The sequence below is a fragment of the Rousettus aegyptiacus genome, unplaced genomic scaffold (genome assembly GCF_014176215.1).
Source record: "Rousettus aegyptiacus isolate mRouAeg1 unplaced genomic scaffold, mRouAeg1.p scaffold_m13_p_15, whole genome shotgun sequence".
NCBI classification, from domain to species: Eukaryota; Metazoa; Chordata; class Mammalia; order Chiroptera; family Pteropodidae; genus Rousettus; species Rousettus aegyptiacus.
Window position 1 is genome coordinate 51719701 of NW_023416290.1, and position 19728 is coordinate 51739428.

A 19728-nucleotide genomic window follows, 5' to 3' on the forward strand; every position below is an offset into this window, starting at 1 on the left:
GCGAGCGCTCGGGAGAGGCTCCTGCTTTACCCGCCGTGGGGGCCGAGCCCAGCTCCGTCTGCAAACTCCATCCCGCCGGCTGGAATAAGTCGCGGCTCCAGCGCCGAGCCCGCAGCGCCTTCCCGCGCGGATCCCCGGACGTACAAACCCGGGGGCCGCCCCGGCCCGGGACGGGATGCGGGTCGGTCCCGTGCGCTCTGCCATGAGCGGCGCTACGCAGCCCCGCGGCCCGGCCCTGTTGCTCCCGGTTGCCCGGGGCGCCCCGGCCAAGCGCCTGCTGGACGCGGACGACGCGGCGGCGGTGGCGGCCAAGTGCCCGCGCCTCTCTGAGTGCTCCAGCCCCCCGGACTACCTCAGCCCCCCTGGCTCTCCCTGCAGTCCGCAGCCTCCGCCTGCGGCGCCGGGTTCCGGCGGCGGCTCCGGGAACGCGCCGGGGCCCAGCCGCATCGCCGACTACCTGCTGCTGCCCCTGGCGGAGCGCGAGCATGTGTCCCGGGCACTGTGCATCCACACCGGCCGCGAGCTGCACTGCAAGGTAGGAGCCCCGGGGCCGGGACCCCGCGGGGGTTGGGCGGGTCGGGGGTGACGAGACGGCAGGCTAAGGTGCTTGGGGTCTCGCTTGCTGTCGCGCGGGGGCCGACGGTGTCACCAACGCTTGGGTTGCGGGTAGGACAGATAAGTGTTTTGAGCCGGGTAAGGCAGCATTTGACCAGGTTCACCCTTTGGGGGATTGAGGGGTTTTCATCGGGCCGACCTAATGGGGGCTCGGCCAGCTAGAGGAAGTGCAGCGTTCAATTGCTTTATCTCTTATTCCCTCAGCGCCCAGTGCAGCGCGCGGCGTTCCATATAAGTTATGGAATTGAAATGGATTCCAGGGCCATGCCATTCCCCTTCTCTCATTCTCCTCGCTCCCTCCGCCCCTTGTCCTGGAAGGACGCCCTGCAGTGGGTGCCTCCTTGGAGCCCCGAGCTGCTCGCAGCTCCCAGCTCCCTTGCCGGGTTTTTAAGGCACCCGGCCTTAGCCGTCGGTGTCGGGCTGGGGTCTTGGGAATTCCGGCGTGAACCTGCTCTGGGACGGGAACCCCAGCGATTAGTCTTAGGAGGGTGTCTTCCAGCCAAGGGAGGGGGAATTTGCCCGGAGTAGAAATGTTGGAAAACCCACGCCGGCCAGGAACCCTCGCTTCCATTCATGTCTTTATTTTCTGGTCAGCGATTTTTTTTTCTTTTTTCTTTTTCTTTCTTTTCTTTTCTTTTCTTTTTTTTTTTTTAACATAAGGCATTTCATCCAGGAGAGACCACTCCTAGAAACGGGATCCTCCTGCGCTCATAGACTCAGACCTTTCCCAAAGCCCACCCTTTGGGAACTTGACACCCCCGTCCCCGACATCCCGGAGATCTCTCTGGGCTGCTGCTCCTTTTCACCCGAAGGGTAGGGTCACCCCTTATAGTTAAAGTCGCTCTCTGGTTTTCCGCCACTCACCTGACCCCCCCCCCCCCCACCTCCCTGGGCTTGCTGCTGCCACCTACTGTCGGCCCTGAATGAAATTTCAAACGCATGATCAAGCCCAGATTAAAGGGTTTTGAGAAATCTTTTCTCTTGGTGGCGGGTGGGCTAAGAGCTGCTTTGGGAAGAGTCTGTGTGTGCCCTGGGGTGGGGTGGGGTGGGGCGGGAGGAGGGGGCAGCAGAGAAATGTTTCTAGCTGGTGCCAGAGCAACCAGGCCTCAGAGGTGGGGTGGGTCTGGCCATTGTGCAACCCCTTCCAGTTCCTCTGAGCAGATAATAGCTGAATCCAGATGGTGACAGGCCGTGTGTCACCGTTTCCAGTTGAGTCTAGGATATGAGTAACCGGACTAAACAAAAGGCTCTTAAAGAGACCAGCCAGCTTCTTAGAGGAGATCCTACCCATTTCCTGGGTGAAGGTGGGGGTGGGAGTGGGGGGGGGGGTGGAGGTAAACAAACAAATGAAAGAGCCATGGAGAAGGTCCCCATGTCCCGCACATTGCCACTCAAGGCTGCTTATCCCGGAGCCAGACTGGAGGCAGGTTGCTTAAGGCTGTGGTGCCACAGCCTCTCCGAGTCATCTGTTCCTTCTGACTAATGAGGGATCTGCCTGTTCTTCAGGCCCTGCTCCCACTTGAAGGCTGTAGTCACCACGTTCCGTGCTCTGTCTGTGCCGAGCACTGTGGGTCTGCAGGAGGCCAGGCATTTCCAGGGCCTGCTTTTCAGTTCCTGGAGATGCCGGGCGGGGAGGGGGGGGGGGGACCTTCTATCAACCAGTTCCAGCAGCTTTGCCTGCGAACAACGAAGGCCTGCAGAGGGTTGGGGACTTTGGGGCTTTGCTCTCTGGAGCTGGTGGCCTCGTGGAAGGTGGGGGCATATATAGAAGATAGTTCTTTCAAACCTTCTATATGGTAACCTGTTGTATATTTGCTAACCCAGACCCCTAGAGGTTGCTGGTTTGGGGTGTTAACAACAGCTGAGGCTGCAGGTGGTGGGGCAGCAGAGATGAGGGGGTGAATGAATGGAGCCTGCTGTCGACCAAGCCCCCAACACTGAGAACTGCAGCCTCGCCTGGGATTTTGGAGGTGGCCTCTGCTTTTCCTGCCTCTTAAGTGGGTCACCTTCTCTCTGCAGGTGTTTCCCATTAAACACTACCAGGACAAAATCAGGCCTTACATCCAGCTGCCATCTCACAGAAACATCACTGGCATCGTGGAGGTGATCCTTGGGGAAACCAAGGCCTACGTCTTCTTTGAGAAAGACTTTGGGGACATGCACTCCTACGTGCGAAGCCGGAAGAGGCTGCGGGAAGAAGAGGCCTCCCGGCTCTTCAAGCAGATTGTCTCTGCCGTTGCCCACTGTCACCAGTCGGCCATTGTGCTGGGGGACCTGAAGCTTAGGAAATTCGTCTTCTCCACGGAGGAGAGGTGAGCGGCCCCCACAGCCCCTCCTGCGGCCTTTTGGAACCAAAACAAAGGTGCAGGTTGAGCACCAAGGTGCAGTACCTTGGTTCAAAGCCACACCAGGGGCTCAGTTGTCCCAGGGTTAGTTTTTAGAAGTCCTCTCCCGGAGAGCCACAGCCAAGGTTGGCTTATTCTGCACTATCGTGGATGTGGCTTGGGGACACCTTGGTTCTTCTGCGAGATGTCGTGTGATGACAGGAAGCCCTCCCCACTTCCACCCCAGAATCAGGTTTATTTATTCTCCATTGTTGTCAGAAAGGTCAGTTCTTCTCCGTGCAAATGTCAACCTGCCCTTCACAACCTGGACTCCTGGAGGAAGGTTTCAAATCCTTGCTTTCACTGAGTGGGTTTTTTTTTGTTTTTGTTTTGTTTTTGGTACCTAGAAAGTGTCCCAGAGGTAGTTAGACTGTCATATTTGCAGAAGTCTGCCCTCCTCCACGTCATACTGCTGTTCCGTCTCAGGCTTGGCCCCCAATGTGCTCTTCACAGTGACTTTTTAGACCCCTTGTTTGGCCACGTCTTCAGAAAATAGCCACACTGAATGAATGATAAATGGAAGTTGGCTGGAGTTGGTTGCTAAATATAGATTATGGCTTACCTCATAAAGGACAAGATGCGCTTGATAAGAGAATAATGAGACCTTAAGGTTCAGGGTTGAGGTTTCAGACAAGAGAGTTCAGGAAGCTGCAGGAAATACACCTTGCCTGATTTCAAGAGGTGGGCCACATTTCTTGTGGAAAGATTAAAAAGGCAGTACTGTCTTAGAACTTGTAGAGGTGGGCGTGTGTTATTTGGTTGTAGCTATTCATGCAGGGCTGACTTCACCTGTGTTTTTTTTTTTTTTTTTGGTGTTGTTACCTTTAACACCAAATCCAATGACAAAAAGTAATCGGGTTGAGTTACCAGAAAGCACGACTTTGTATCTGACCTTGCAATAATTATTGGAACATACCGATTAGCAAAGAAAAGCAAAGTGTTTGCAATGGAGAAGTTTCTAGTTCCTGGCACATGCTCTTTTGATACGGTGATGTATTTTCTGAAACATGCCTTTCACACCTCCTTACGAGCTTTTGAAATCCACATTGCACAGGCGAATGAATGTCATGTGCGTGGAGTTTGGCAACCCGAGGGTTAAGCAATGGCAGGCTGACGCGAGTGTGTAACCAGCACAGGTGCAGGGTTTTAGTGCTACAGCAGCCAATCAGGGGCAGACAGTGCGGGTTGAGTCATATTTTCCGTTTACAGAACCAATGGGTATTTTACATAACGACAGGGAGGTCAGGCTGAGGACATACCGAAGTTAGCACATGCATACTACACTCCAGGGAACAGGAAGGCAGGAAGGTTAAAAAAAAAAAAAAAAAAGCAACCAGACCTTTCAGAGGAAAAGGAATTGACCCATTAGCCAGGACCAAATGTTTGCATTTAACTTCACAACAAGCGACTTACTGAAACAGAGCTATTTCAGAGAAAGAGGGAGGAGCACCAGCTGCCACCAGAAATGAGAGGTTCCCCACATTCCTCGAGACTTGGGAGGCCAGACCTGAATGAGACCCCTGCAGCTTCCTAAGAGAGCCTTTGACTCAAGATTTTTCAGACTTTTAGTTGTTCACTAAACAGATAAACCCCCCACGTGGGGTATAAATTCTCAGAATACCTGCCGTCCTAGGGTGTGCGTGAGTGCGCGCATGCGTGCACGTAGGTAGGCGTTTTAGGGCCCCTGCATCCTTCGAATCCGATACCAGCCCCTTCTGTTTGCTCCTAGCACCTCTCTGTCCAGGCTGATCGTTCTTTGCAGTTAAGCACTCCAATAAATGTAATGGACGTTCCATGCATCCTTCCCATCACAGTTCCCACGGCCTGGCCCCTGTGCACAGTTCCCTCTGTGTGGCTGTATCAGTGTGAGCAGGGGTGCCGACAGTGTGTGCATAAGGACAGTGGCTCTGGGCTCTGTGTTCTGTAAACGCGAAGCATGGGTCCAAATCTCCCAGGCCTTCGGCGGCATGATGAGGACAGAGGCTCGCAAGGTGCTCAAGCCCCCCCCCCCCCCCGAAGAATAGAATATACCGCTCTGCCCCGATAGCTTTTGTAGAAAATGCCCGCATCCCCCAGAGACCAGCTCCCGCTTCTGCAATGTGCACTCTGTAAGTTGTGTAACCCGTGTTAGGAGGGTTCTTCCGAGCTCCAGCATCATGGACAGTATGTGGGGCTTTGCATCACACGCTCCACCCCAGGCGCTCTCTTGATATTTTGCAAATGTTTATTGCAGTTTGTGAAATCCTGAGACCTGGGTGGTTGCATGGCACTGCTTACTGGGTGAAGGGGTAAATGGCATTCCTCGGGCCTCAGCTATGCGCACCTGTGGGCGCTGTTGTTGGGAAAGCCTTATTTTTCATAGCAGCCGATCTGGAAGTAATGGCTTGTCTTCCCTCTCCTGCAGAACCCAGCTCAGACTGGAAAGTCTGGAAGATACTCACATAATTAAGGGGGAAGACGATGCTCTGTCAGACAAACACGGCTGCCCGGCCTACGTGAGCCCCGAGATTCTGAACACCACCGGGACCTACTCCGGGAAGGCGGCGGATGTTTGGAGCCTGGGGGTGATGCTCTACACCCTTCTGGTGGGGCGATACCCCTTCCATGACTCAGACCCCAGCGCCCTTTTCTCCAAAATCCGCCGTGGACAGTTCTGCATTCCCGACCACGTGTCCCCGAAAGCCAGGTGCCTCATTCGCAGCCTCCTGAGACGGGAGCCCTCCGAGAGGCTCACCGCCCCTGAGATCCTACTCCACCCCTGGTTCCAGTCCGTCCTGGAACCTGGGCACGACGACTCAGAAATGGGAACTTCAGACCAGCTTGTCCCAGAGTGCCAGGGGGACCGTGACGTTAGTTCCTTCTTCTGCTGATCCCAAAAAAACCTCAGAAACCTCATAATTCTCACACATGGCATTTCCATTTCTGAAGACGGACAGGCCTTCCGACGTGGTGCCAACCAGACACGCGATGGCGTAAAGACTGTAGCTGCTGACCTCCACGTGGCGCCCCCTGACTCCTTGCGATGAGTGACTTCGTTGATCCGAACGGCGCACGCTCTGACAGGCTGTCCGCAAAGCCATCTCCCCCTTCTGAACGAAGCCTTCCCAACTGTATCTTTGTCAGATTCGGAGCGCTCTGCATCTTTTATGGGTGGCAAAGAGTATGGATATCCTGCAGCCTGTGGTCAAGGGGAATGAACTCAGACATCCTAAAAGGAGAGGGAGGGAATCACGCAATGGCATTCTGGGCAATAACCTATTTTAACAGGGTGACAAGTAATTTGGGCCAATCAACCTGCCATCTTCAAACTTGTCTTTGGTAGCTAGACTTTGGCTACCCCAGCTCCTCTGATCGGAAAGTTCTGTTTTTTCCCCCCCTTAAGTTTGGTTTAACACTCACCCTTTCTTCATGCACATTTACCAATGACTGCTCCGTTTTGGGAGTAGACTGTTTCGGGAGCATCGGAGCCTGCCTGAACCCTGCACCCAGACTCTCACCTCCATTTCCTGCCAAGACCCCCATTTGCACTAATGCCTTCTTTCTGACCTTGAAACAGTCTCCTTTTCCTCTTCGCTAGAAAAGCACTTACCAGCTGACCTTGGAAAAGTATCACAAAAGATGTGAACTCCTGGCTATTTCAGAACTCTGAGCTCAGACAGAGAGACTGAGGACTTCCAAAAATGATTCGAGCACTTGAAACTCTTGGCTTTTTTGGTTCCCCTCAAATACGTTAGCCTTCACCCTTCACTCCCCCATACCCCCCCCCCAAGTCCATCTCAGGGTGGAGCATTTTGTTTAGGAGGAGAAAGATAGGGAGGCTGTGTACTTCCCTCTCCCAAGAGCAAATCAAGTGTTGAACTTCAGAGAAAGTGAATTTTGGATAGTTCTCAGACCAACTTCCAGAATTATACTCTACCTTCTTCCGCCCATGGACCTGTTCTGTCCTTGGCATTGTGTGCGTGTCTGGAGTTTTGCATGATAGGTTGTTAATATTTCAAATGTGGTGTGGTTTATGAATACATCTGTATAGTCAGCATCTGGAGTGAAACAGCAAGCCCCGAGTTAAAGTCAGAAGGGACTTGAACCGTCGTTGAGTCCAACTTCTTTCCTCTTCCTGCCACCTCCCAGTGCGGAAATCCCCCCTTCAGCTTCTTTCACAGCTGGAAATCCAGCCTCTGTTCGAATGCTTCCAGAGACAGGAACTCACTCCCTACAAAAGGCACAGCTTAACGGAGAAATGGCAACTCGCATTAAAAAACCAATACAGATGCAATACCAAGAAACGTCTTGGACAGGACTGAAATTGGGTGGTTAAACGGGTAAACCCAAACATACTGTAATTTGAGAAATGGCACAAAAACAGGCAGTCATCTTTAAGGGCTACGCCTAGGCAAACTACTAACCTGCATCGTTAAGAACGCCGTGTATACCTCATGTACTGTGTACTTTGTACATATATTTTACCTTTTATACATACGTCTGATTTTTTGTTGTTGTTGTTTTGGCTCTGAGGCTTGTTTTATTATGTCTGTCTGAATAACCTGCGTGTCTAAAACCACGTGAAATGTGAATGATTTTTGGCAATATTACCCTGACAGAATCATGGGACTCGGAGAAGAGGGAGGACAGAGAGGCCTCTGTCGCGTCACTCGTGGTTGATCCATTGTTGTATCTGTGATACGTTACCCGGCCAGGGACTCCGGGCTGGCTGGGGCTTCTGCCGGAAAAGCTAGAAACACTAGATCCTTCCTGTACATGTGTATATATGTGAACAGTGAGATGGCCGTTTTCGACTTGTAGAAAAATTTTAATAAATCTGATTTCGTAAATAGGCACGGTGAATTTCTTTCGGCTGGTGCGTCCTCATGCTGGGGCGTGCAAAGGACTCTGGCCTTGGCTTGGACTCTCATGGGGGAAACAGAGGTAAAGAGATGATGATTATTGTATATGACTATTTATTATATACGACCCCTGCCATTGAAGTGGGTAAATTGGTTTTGATGGGTGAAGCCAATTTGGTAAAATCAGGTCGGGGGAGGGCTAAGCGTTGGATTTAGAGTTGAGAAATGTTAAAAGAGGAGCATACATAATTAAGCCTTGACTCGTGAGGGTTTCTGTGGCTTTTGGTCTCTTTTAGGTCAGGGACCCTTGAGAATTTGATGAAAGCTATGGACACTAATCATGGACATACACGTGTATCCAACAGAATTTTGCTATAATTTCAGATGTCCACATAGATTCCTAAAGCCGTTCCAGGCTTCCTGTTCAGAACCACCCTCCCTTACCCCATTAGATTTAATTAAAATAGCTAATTGAGGCATTTCCTTTCCCCCTCTGTAAGCATAACAATGGAAATAAAGGAAAAACTAAAGACATTTTGAACTAGAAAGGTAGAAAAGGAAAGGATTTCGATTTCGTGAGGTTTATGGCTTCTCTATTACATCAGAATCTATTTTAAATGAAGTTAATTAGCAACCAGAGTGATTTAAAAAACAAAAACAACCCTATGTTGTAAAGTAGCAAATACACAAATACACAGGAAAAGAAAAAAAAAGCACATATAAGTATATAGCTCTGAATTTTCACAAACTGAACACAGTGGTGTAACCAACAGCCAGAGCAAGAAAACTAAACAGTGCCAAGACCCAAGAAGCCCCTTCTGGCCCTTCTAGTCCCTTCCCTCACACCCTCGCCAAGGGTTACCACTGTGGGACAGAATTTTAACTCTTAACTGTAAGAATTAGAGTAAAGACTCAGCAACCAATTCTGGGCCTCAGGGAAGAGGCACGAGGCAAGCAGAAGTTACAGGGGACCCAGCTGCCCTTTCTTCGAACTCGGGCTGAGATCATTCAGGAAAGCAGACCTATGACACTGGAAACCGAAGCCAGGGGGCAACTCGGGCCTCGTGACTCAGGAACTTAAGGAAAGAAATGGAAAAGGCCCATCAGAAGCAACATGGGAAATGGCCAAACGCTCGGGTAGCTTAGGAACTAGGAAGCTGGGGGTGGGGCTCTGGCCGTCCGGTGCACAGCATCCTTCAACCCCAGAGTGCCTGGGGCGCGCCTCAGCCTAGAACGGACATTAGAGTGTCTCCCTGCTCCAAGGAGCCCAGACGAGGCTCAGCCTAAGTCCTTGAGCATATAGACGGCTAATACTTTGGACTTCACCGAGCTTTTTAATCTAAGGATTTCGAAACGCTTCGCCAGCAATTAAGGTTACAACACCTCTCTGTACTGTTGTTACATGCAGCAAGTGGAGAGAAATGTGAGTCAGGATTGGCTGGGAGGGCACGTGACACCACGAACCCATAAATTTAATCTCTTGTAAGGTCGGAACGAATCTGGGGCAATCGCAGCCACTCACATTGTAGAAAGTTGGGATGAAAGTGTGTTGGGCACTGATCATTTTGGAGCAAATCAGGCAAGTAACGTCTCAAGCTTTTATTCACATTTTACTTTCTAGAAGTTTCCCTCTTTTCCTCTCCTCTCTCCTCCAGCCTTTACGACAGTCTGGTGAAACAGGCAAGTCAGATAGTATTTGCTCCATTTTATAGATGAGAAATCAGAGGTTTAAAGTGCCTTTCAGTAGCCGCCCAGGAATAAACAGCTCAGAGCTGAGACATGAACTTCAGTTTTTACACTCCTTGCCCAATGTCGTCGCCATGTCTGATCATCACCCCACAAAGCCCAATGGTAAGAGTGATGATTGACGAAGGCGGTTCAAGACAAATACAAATACTGAGTTTTAGCCCCATTAACATCTTCAAAACAACGCAGGTCCTCTGTCATGGAGGTGGGAGCATTAGCGAAGGGGAGAGATGTTATTCGATAAACGATTACTGTGTACATACCATGGACCAGGCACTGTGGGAGACCCTTTGAAAACTACCTAATGAAATGCTAAGCTCCATGAGGTCAGGGACAGTGACAGTCCTGCTCACCAGTGGCTCCCCAGCATTTGGCACAATGCTTACCACAGGAAGATGTCCGGTGCCAACGTGGATAAACAGGTGGGTGCATGGACGGGTAGGTGGATGGATGAGTGGATGAACAGATGTGTAGGTGGATGGATGCGTGAATGGGTGAGCAAATGGATGTCCTCTAGCAGCTTGGAGCCTAATGAGCCTCCAATCAGAGAGCCAAGAGCAAAGAAGTGGAAATATTGTGACTGGAGTTTCATTCTAGCTCTGATGTCCTTCTGCTGCATCTCCTTCTGACCTTGAGCGAGCCTATCTGCCACTCGGGTTCTCGTTTGTTCATCTTTCAACTGGAGTGATATTCTGGTTTCTTTGGTTCCTTCAGCTGCTCCTGGATTCTGTGATTCTGTGAAAACAGGCCCCATATGTTCTCCATCAGAGTGACCATGAGAATAGCTTTGTGCTTCCTGTTAACACTAGTCACAGGCAGCATGATCGCGTTCCTTGTCTAATTTTATTCTGGATGAGAAAAGGCATTTTAGTCATGAAGATTATGGAATCGGCTTTTTAATATGACTTTGGCTAGGAAAAGGAGGGCAAGTGTTTAGTTAATCATTCCCCTGTCTCCCCTGAAGAAAAGGATAAAAGGGGATGGGGAAGAAAGACCTCTTTACCAACCCCCTGGGAACTGCCCGTATCCGATTTCGATTTTACTGGAGTCTTAACGATCCCAGTCATAGTCCAGACTTAGTGGATCCCAGAAGAGATAAGAGAAAAGAGGCAGCGAGTGTTATTCCTCAGTCCCGCTAGGTATTTTATAGTGCGGGTCTCTTTCTACCTGCTCAGTAACCCTGTGAGGTGAGTGATTTGTTCCCATTTAACAGACGCGGATGCTGAAACCCAGAGGGTAAGCTCAAGATCACCCAGCTAGTGAGTGGGTGGCTGGGACTCCGACCCAAGCCTGCGAGACGCTAGATCTTTGCCCCTTCCAGTCCTGTGCTTTCTGTTTGGGGTCTGAGGTGTCAGACCAGCAACACGGCGTCTCTTTTTTGGAGCAGCCATTTTGCTGGGAGAGTTGGTGCTGGGGCGTGTACAGTATGCCGGGTTAGTCATGTCAGTCTGATGTCTACCAGCTGAGACCGGTCTGAGGCGCGCTGGTGGTGGACTAAGTGTTTCACGCGAATTAGCAAACGATCACCTCGCAGCACCCCTGCAAAGCGGAGCTGGTGTCGTCCCCTTTCCCAGACGAAGAGACTGAGGTTTAGAGAGGGTGACGGATTTGCCCAAAGTCACACAGTACAGCATTCATTTGCTAATGAACACACCCAGATCCCTTAACCATGATGGCTTACCGCCTCTTCATTTTCTGAACGGAGAAGAGACTTCCTAAGTGATTTAGTCCTAAATGCAATCTGGTATCCTGGAGCAGGAAAAAGGACATCAGTAAGAAAACAAGAGAAATGCAAATAGTCCGGAGTTTAATGAATAATAATGTGCCATTGTTGGTTTCTTAGTTGCGGACAAACGTGCCATGGAAATGTAAAAGGACGGCAGTGGAGGAAACTGAGTGAAGGCTATTTGGGAACTCTCTGGACTATTTTTTTGCAACTTTTATGTACATCTAAAATTATTCCAAAATAAACCATTGATTAAAAACATAGATTTAGTGCACGCTTGTCCCATTTTCAGCCAGGGGAAACCAAGGCTGAGACTGAGAAAATCACAGCCAAGTAGTGGCCGGGCCACTCCTACCCCAGCACCCTCAAGCCTGCCCGCCGAGCCCCAGCTCCGTGGGTGCTGGCAGGCATGTCGTGGGTGACCTTCTGGACTGCGCGTCTAGAGCTGCATGAGGTGACTGTGAGGCGCGTCCGCGAAATGTGTCAGAACCTCTTCTTGACAGGACATGGCATTTCGAAAGCCGAGTTTCTAGGTCTGACCTTTAGATCAGTGACTACATGAGTGTCTCCGTGAGTTTCCTCATGCCGTCATTGCGCTCAGTCACCCACGGCCCGGTGAGCCAGCCCGAGGGCTGTGCCACTCAGGCATGAGTTTGAATTCCATGCCTCATTAGCTAGAAGGCAGCGGGAACAAGTTGAGGAAAAATGGCCATGTGGAGGTCAGGGCTCAAGTACATCCACACAGATCTCTCCTCCAAGCTCAAGAGGCGGCCTTGTCTCAGGGACGAAGAGCCTTGCACCTGCTGCCTGCAGTCTGCAAGGGTCTCCTCACCTTTGTCTGTGGTGGGGCTGCAGCCTCTGTAGCCAGGAAGCAGGTAAGTCCGCACTCCGGCCATGTCACAGATGGGAAAGCCACGCCTGAGAGCGGTAAGGACTGCCAATTTGCAGTGAATGCTCATTTTGTATTTACACTTTTTTTTTTCTCTCAATACCTGGCGTTAGTTGCTTTCCTGCGCTTTTGCTGATCAGTATCTTTCTCACTTCCTCACGGAGGATGTGCATTTGTGGATAACATTTTATAGCTGGAGTTTCACCCTGGACACACAATATGCGTCAGCCACGCTGCAGGAGAGCCTGAGCCCAGAAAAGGAATAATAAGGGCAAAGACGAAGATAGGAACCTACAGGTATGGCGTATTTAGTGTTCGCCCAGTCCCGTGTTAGCGCTTGGCAAGCATGGTCTCATTTAATTCCTACACTGGCTCTGTGAGGAAGATAGTCTTATTTGTCCTGTTTTACAGGTGAGTACAGGAAAGCCCAGAGAGGGTAAGTAACTTGCTCAAGGTCACACAGCTAGTAAATGGGATCTGAGCATGGGAAGTTCTCTAGAGAACATGCTCATAACGTGTGAGCGACCTGTGCCCCCATTTCGGCACGTGTTCACCTTTTATATTTTAGTACCACCACTGAAGTCCTGCCAGGTGAGTATGCCGTGACCTCTTTTGGGGGGAAAACACTTTATTTGCACTGTATTCCCCATGGGGCTGGCAGTCAAGAGGAAAGAGCCGAAGCTTCAAGATTAGGGAGACCGGGTCCCAATCTCGGCTCTGCAGCTAAACAGACAAGTCACGTGACCATCCCTTGCCTCAGTTGCAGTAATAACTGAAGCGGCAGTAAGAACATCTCCCCTAAAGGCTGCCGCTATGAGGGTTACACGGGGTGACGTGTGCCCGGGGCCTCGCCCAAGGTACCACGCAGACAGCTCGAAATTCTGGCACATCCTTCGGAGTGGAAAGAACCCAGCTGGGACGTCAAGACGGACCTGAATTTGGATCCCCGCGTAGTTCCTTCTTTGGTCTGTGACCCCTAACGTCCTCATCCATGCAATGGGTACACAGTAAGTGATTTCCAGGGCTGCCGGCAGGACCGGCGAGAACATGCACCACGGGCCTGGTTCGGGAGTGCAGTCTGGATCGGTCAGTGTTCCTGTTGCCATCACGAATTTTCTCCTCCCTCATTTATCCGCCCTGTTTTTTCCCTTCTTCCTCGCAACCTTGCTGAGGTCAGAGTGTTGATTGTTCTGGGGGCAGCCGGAGGGGAGGGCCAGTGGCAGGGAGCAGGGCAGTGCCCAGGGGGGTCAGCCTTCCTACCATCCGCGGCCCTGAACCTGCTGACTTTGACCTTCAGTCAGTTCAGGTGGGCAGCAAGCAGTCTGGTTTCTCTGACCTCGGTCCAGCTGGCTACTTCCTCCAGTGTCTCAGAAACCTCAATGAGTGTGAGACTTGAAATCTCCGTGTCACAGATGCCACCTTGGTTTCCAAAGCAGAGTCCTCCCTGGGATCCCACAAGGAGATCAGGGATTACAAAAATGAACACATGGCTGGCGTCTGCTAAGGCTGGGGTAGCTGAGCTCCAGCCAGCAGCAGGGTGGCCAAGCAAGGAAGGAGCCCAGAGAACAAAGTCTGCAGTGCGGCTCTAGTACTTACCGAGGAGGGAACCAACCCGCCCCGCCTCCCTTGCCTGCGTGCGAACGGGCATTCTCACCTCCCGAGATTGTGCAGTGTCAATAAGATCAGACCTTTGAAGCAGTCCCCACGTGCCTGCCATGTGCGAGACACTCAACAGACACGGGCTACCAATATCCAGGACCAAAGATGATCAAAAGCAATGAGTTAATTCATTAAAAAGAATGCCCGCTGACGCTTCTCATGAGCGGGGGTTGGAGATCTTGTTAAGATGCAGATTCTACTCATCAGGGTGGGGGTGGGGACTGAGCATCTGCATTTCCAACCCATTCCTGGTGAAGTCTGTGCTGCTGGCCCAGCAACCACAATCAGTGCAGCAAGGGGTTGCGACCCGTTTCCAAACAGACCTGTCAGGCCTCAGTTAAGATGACCTAGTCCCTGAACATGGCTTTATTTGGTGTAAGTCCAGGAGATGGAAATGGAGAGGAACCGACATCATCGAGCAGCCTCGGCGTAAGGTGTGTTGAGTGATCTGTCTCTTGGAATCCTTGTAGCATCTCCGAGGGACATTAGCAGCTCCATCGTACCCATGGGGAACCAGACGCAGATGTCAGGTGCTCAAGGTCACGAATCTTAGTGAAGGGCAGGACTGGGCTATGGATGTGGGTCCATCTGCCCCCAATCTCAGCACCTTCCTCTGTACCTCGGGGGCGGTGGCAAGAACCTGAACGCAGCCCCCTCCTCTCTCTGGACCTCAACTCCCCTGTTGGTGAAAGGTGTGGCCTGCGTGTGAATGACCTGTGAGCTCGCTCCCCACCGTCCTGCTGGAAGAGTTTATCAGTCGTGAGCTCTCTCCTCTTACTCAGCACTCGCTTGGCTGTCTCCCCACTCTGCTTCCCGATTTGGTGCCGATGTTCTGGTGGCAGACATATCAATGTCACCCTGTCAAGTAAAGAACACCAGCAGAACTGCTGAACATGGTCATCTTCCCAAAAGCAGACAGAGTGGTGTAGCGGTGACCAGAATAAACTCGGCACCTGGGCCAGAGAGAACATTCTTCCCTTGCCCAGAGATGGGCCTTTCGGCCTCCCTGCAGGTAGAGAAGGCCACTTGCGTCAACTTGAAGATATGTGGGATCCAGTTTCACCCGAAGCCCAGTCTTGGAGTCTTAACCCCACAGGGTCTGAGTGCTAGAAGAATTGATTCGAACCCGCGCGTGGGGAGGCGGGCAGATGGACCCCCCTTAGTCAGGCGGGCTCCCACGCTCGTCCTGGCCTCGCCGACCGGCGGTGCCGAGAGCTGGGCAGGATTTCAGAAGAGCATGTGGGCCAGAGCCGAAATCTCTGGGTTGAAATCCCAGCTTTTGTAGTGTGCCAATAACTTGGGCGAGTTATTTAATCTCCCCGGACCTCTGTTTTATCCTCTGTAAAATGGGGCTAATAGTACTAGTTGTCTGGTGGGGTTGTGATGAGAATTAACTGAGATAATACATGGATGGAGACCCCTGAGAACAGGGCCGAGCACAGGGTAAGCACGCAGAACGTGAGCCATCCCTGTAAATACGAAATCCCTCAGAGCAGGCACTTCTCTGTTTCGTTGATTGTTGGGTGCCCAGTACCTAGAATAGTGTCTGGCACACGGTAAATGCTCAGAAATAAATGTGCAATGGTTGAATCAGGGAAGCCTCAGCAGTGGTGGTTTTCGGACTGTGTCATAAAAGACCCGAGGGTGCCGGGGGCGCCATGTGGTGGGCTGGAGGGGCCGTGAGGAAGAGCACTTGAGCAGAAGTCAGCCTCGGTGCGCACCCTCCCCCCACCCAGAGCCCCTCTAATTTATATGCTGTATATGTGTACATTTTCCGAATTAAGTTTTATGGGAAAGAAGATTTTTGCAGCATGAAAATAGTTTGACAATCATCGGTGCCCAAAATTTGGTCCCCAGACCACTTACGTCTGATCGCCCCGGGTGAGAGCTCAGAAAGCAGATTTCATGACCCCATTTAAGGTTTACCGAAGCAGATTGTCTGGGGAAGGCGCACGCATTTTCCGTCAATGTCTTAGGGGGTTTCTGTGCCTGCTGACATTTGAAGAACGCATGTCAAATCGTGTTATAAGTGGGGAAATTGAGGCCTTGCTTGGTGAGGTGCCTGACTTCAGGGTCTCTCCTAGGGGGGCTGTTGGAAAGGCTGGTGTAAAGGTGCCTTAAGTCCCAGGCTATTGCTCCTTCTAAGCGGTGGCTTCTGTGACTCTTAAACGGATGAGCCGCTTGCAGAGACGCCTACCAGGTTATCAGAGGGGGTGCTGGGAGGGAGACGGGTCCGATCAGCACCAGCTCAGCCTTGTGGCAAATTCCCGGCTCTTGGAGCTTTGGCTTTTCCTACACCTGCCCCGGGGTGGGCTCTCAGTGGGTGTTGGTGGACTGGAAGAAGGAGTGAATAGAAGAGTGTCTTTCTTATGGAGAGCTATAAACAAACAGTGTACAATAATATAGTGGCAGGTAGTGCTAAGTAAGCTCTGTGAGGAAAATACAGCTAGGAAAGGGACAGAGGTCTTACATGTATTTTCTTCTAGAAGTCTTATTACAGATGGAGGTTTTACACGTAGGTCGATGATCCATTTTGAGATTTTGAGTTGACTTTTATGTGTGATGTAAAGTGAGGGTCTAGGTTTTTTTTTCTTCTTCTTTTTTTTTTAATGTTGATCATCAGATTGTTCTAGCACCATCTGTTGAAAGGTCTGCTTTGCAGACAGTCCTTGCCCACCCTTCTGCATAGAGTAGAATTTCTGGTCCAGGGTGAGTGATGGCGGAGAAAGGGGTGAAGGTCCAGACTGGAGAAAGCCTTGTGTGGGTGGGACGGGGCTCCACGTGACCCACCCAGTGGCTCTCACGGCAAAGAACACCAAGGACCACCACGACGAAACCGGCGGCCCCGGGAGGTGCCTGGTGGGGTGTTTCTCTCGGTGTTCGCAGAGATCTGTACCGGTCTTGCGTAAACTGCAGATTAGGAAAGCGTTAGGTAACGAGCAAGCAGCCTGGCGTGGGGCCCGGGACGCAGCCCGCAGGGATGGCCTTGCCGGGCAAGTCAAATATCACTGGAACGGGGACAGGATGGCTTCCTCTTTCCCTCCTGCAGCCAGAAGGGAGCTCCTGCTCCGCCCGCCTGGCCTGGCGGTGTCTGCCTGGCTGTGTGTCTGTCCCAGGCCTGTGGAAGTGCAGGTGGGAGGGGGTGTCGGGAGCCCCCAGGAGCCGCATAATTTAACACATTTTGGGGCTCTGTGCAGAGGACCGTCAGCAACAGAGGAAAGTTCATGCCAGGCCTCCCGCCTTCTCCAGTCCCTGACGAGGTTGCCGGCTGCCTCCCGGGACCACTTAGATGTTCGCCCCTCACCGTCCCAATCCAGGACCCAAGGACGGACCTCACAGGGAGCCGCTTCGTTCAAGAGTAGCACTGTAGTGGCGCAAACGTTTGGTGAGCATCGACAACGAGCTCATGGATTCTCTCGTTCATAGGCTCTAGATGTGATCCCTGCCCGTTCAGTGCTGGCTCTCCAGCTGTGGAAGACGAGAGTTCCCACGTGTTAAAAGTAGAAAGGAAACGAACCTTCACTGAGGGCCTCCTCCGTGCCAGACCCTGTGTTGGTGGTCTCCAGACATGACCAGATTCGTTCCCACGGCAACTCTGTGAGAGTGGGAAGGTTATCTTCATCCTTAACATGGAAATCAGAGCTCAGAGAGGTTATGTAATGTACCCAAGGTTGCACGGCTAGTAAGTGTCATAGATGGCCAGGGTGTGAACTCAAGACTGTCAGACTCTAGAGCCTATGAATCTTCACTAACCATGCTGCCATACTGTGCACCCAGAGTTCTGTTGGGGGATGCGGGGGTCACAGGGGAGAATGAGCCGCAGTGCCTAATAGCAAGCCCTTGCTGTCTGATGACGGGCAAGTAGAAATAACTAGGATACGGAGGTAATGTGGACCGCGATGGGTCCGCAGGGGACCTGGGTAGCATTTGTGGAGCAGGTGGCATGTGGGTGTGATCTTAAAGGACAGACGGTGGTGGGAATAGCAATAGCCAACCCAGCATCACTATGTGGCGAGCCCTGACGTGCTTCGTGAATACTAACTCACTTAATTCTTGAGGTAGATGCTATTATAATCTTTATTTCACTGAGGCCCAGAAAGGTTAAATAACTTCCTTATGGTGACATGGCTGGTAGACAGGAGAGCCAGGCATTAAACCCAGACTCTGGAGGGGGAAGTGAGGTCAGCCAGGAGGGGTATGTTTGTGGGGTAGCAGAGTGGAGGGTCAGATTGAAAAGAGAGAGGATCTGCATGCCAGACCGGAGGGTCAGTTAGTTCCTTGTCCTGTGCCCTTGGTGGGTTTTCCGGAGGCTTCGTGGTAGGGGAGTAATGTCAGCAGACCTGCGTTTAGGCAGATGACTCGGTGGGGAACTGTGAGCGAGGAAGGCAGCATGGGCAGGTGGGTACAGAGACGGAGCCATGAACAGTGAGGTGCGTGTGGTATCGGAGGACCAGCACCGGACCAATTCCCAAGCCCGGGCTCTTCTTAGTGCCTGTGTGGCCTTGGGCAAGTCCCTTTCCTCTGTGTGTGTGTGTGTGTGTGTGTGTGTGTGTGTGTGTGTGGCAAATAGACATAACATAAAATTTACCATCTTAAGCATTTTTAAGTGTACGCTTCAGCGGCCTTAAGGACATACACATCATTATGTAACCATCGCCACCATCCTTCTCCGGAAATTTTTCATCTTCCCAAACTGAAACCAAACCCGTTAAACACTTACTTCTCACTCCCCTTCCAGTCTGCCCCTGGCAACCACCATTTGCGTTTCTGTGAATCTGACTACTCTCGGGAATCACACTGTGTTTGTCTTGAAGTGACCGGCTTATTTCACTCAGCATAATGACTTCGAGGTTCATTCATGTTGTAGCCGACATCAGAATTTCCTTCCTTTTTAAGACTGAATAAATAGTTTGTTGTGCGTGTAGACCACATTTTGTTTATTCATCAATGGACACCTGGTTTGCCTCTATCTTTTGGCCACTGTGAAAATAATGCCGCTATGAATGTGTAAGTATCTGTTCGAGTCTCTGCTTTCACGTCTTTTGGATACATACCCCGAAATGCACTTGCTGGATCACATGGCAGTTCTGTGTGTAAGTCGTACTGGTTTCCACAGTGGCTGCACCGTTTATGTTCCCAGCAGCCATGCACACGGGGTCCTGCCGTCTCGATGGCCTTCTCCTCCCTCTGGGGCTGCTGCAAACTGTCTGCATCATGGGGTTCATGAGCATCTTTTGAAGGCCAAATGAAACAATGCTTGTAAAGCACTTGGTGAATTATTATATTATTCTTGTGACCACATCCAAAAGGGGCTTGGTCCCCTGCGGAGCAGCTGGCACCTGTGGGAGCTTCCTCACCTGCCAGCAGACACCTGCCTTCCGGTGAAGGAGCTCTGCTTCACCCTCTGATGACAGCAGGCTCACTCCTCTTCCTACAGAGGAGGGTTTCCCACCTTAGAACAGCATAAACCTAGATGCTCCAGGCCAAGTTAAAGAACCCACCGTCTTGTTTAATTCACCAAACTTCGAGGGCACAATGCCAAGCCTGGGTGTGTGTGTGTGACTGTGACTAGTGCCCAGTCCCTGCCTTCCACAGGCTCTCAGTTGAGTGGCAGATAGAACCCAGTAGCAATAGAAAATTTCTGTCTTCCTTTTAGGGGGATTGCACGTCGTTGCCATGTACAACACCCTTGTGGTCATTTAATTTGCTTTGAACCATGAAATGTGAGAAGAATGAATGTGTGTTACTTCCGGTGGGAGTAACACACATTCATTTAGCATATTTTTCTTTTCATTCTCTATGACAACCAATGATGTTCCCGGAACAGGTTGCACTGTTCAGCTGGGTTCCAGAGTGAAGGTGACGCTG

At 51.3% G+C, this 19728-nt stretch overlaps 1 protein-coding gene across 1 annotated transcript; it reads left to right on the forward strand.

Annotated features, from left to right (window-relative positions):
* Positions 1-141: 141 nt before the first annotated feature.
* TRIB1 (tribbles pseudokinase 1) lies at positions 142-7830 on the forward strand. Its single transcript, XM_016135091.2, has 3 exons — positions 142-535; positions 2635-2927; positions 5404-7830. Exons 1-3 carry the CDS (start codon positions 176-178, stop codon positions 5867-5869), a joined length of 1119 nt encoding a protein of 372 aa, XP_015990577.1. The 5' UTR covers positions 142-175; the 3' UTR covers positions 5870-7830.
* Positions 7831-19728: the final 11898 nt, after the last annotated feature.

Coding starts and splice junctions, on each gene's coding strand:
- TRIB1 (XM_016135091.2), top strand. CDS start 176: ATGCGGGTCGGTCCCGTGCGCTCTGCCATGAGCGGCGCTACGCAGCCC. Junction 536..2,634: donor GCCGCGAGCTGCACTGCAAG/GTAGGAGCCCCG, acceptor TTCTCTCTGCAG/GTGTTTCCCATTAAACACTA. Junction 2,928..5,403: donor GTCTTCTCCACGGAGGAGAG/GTGAGCGGCCCC, acceptor CCTCTCCTGCAG/AACCCAGCTCAGACTGGAAA.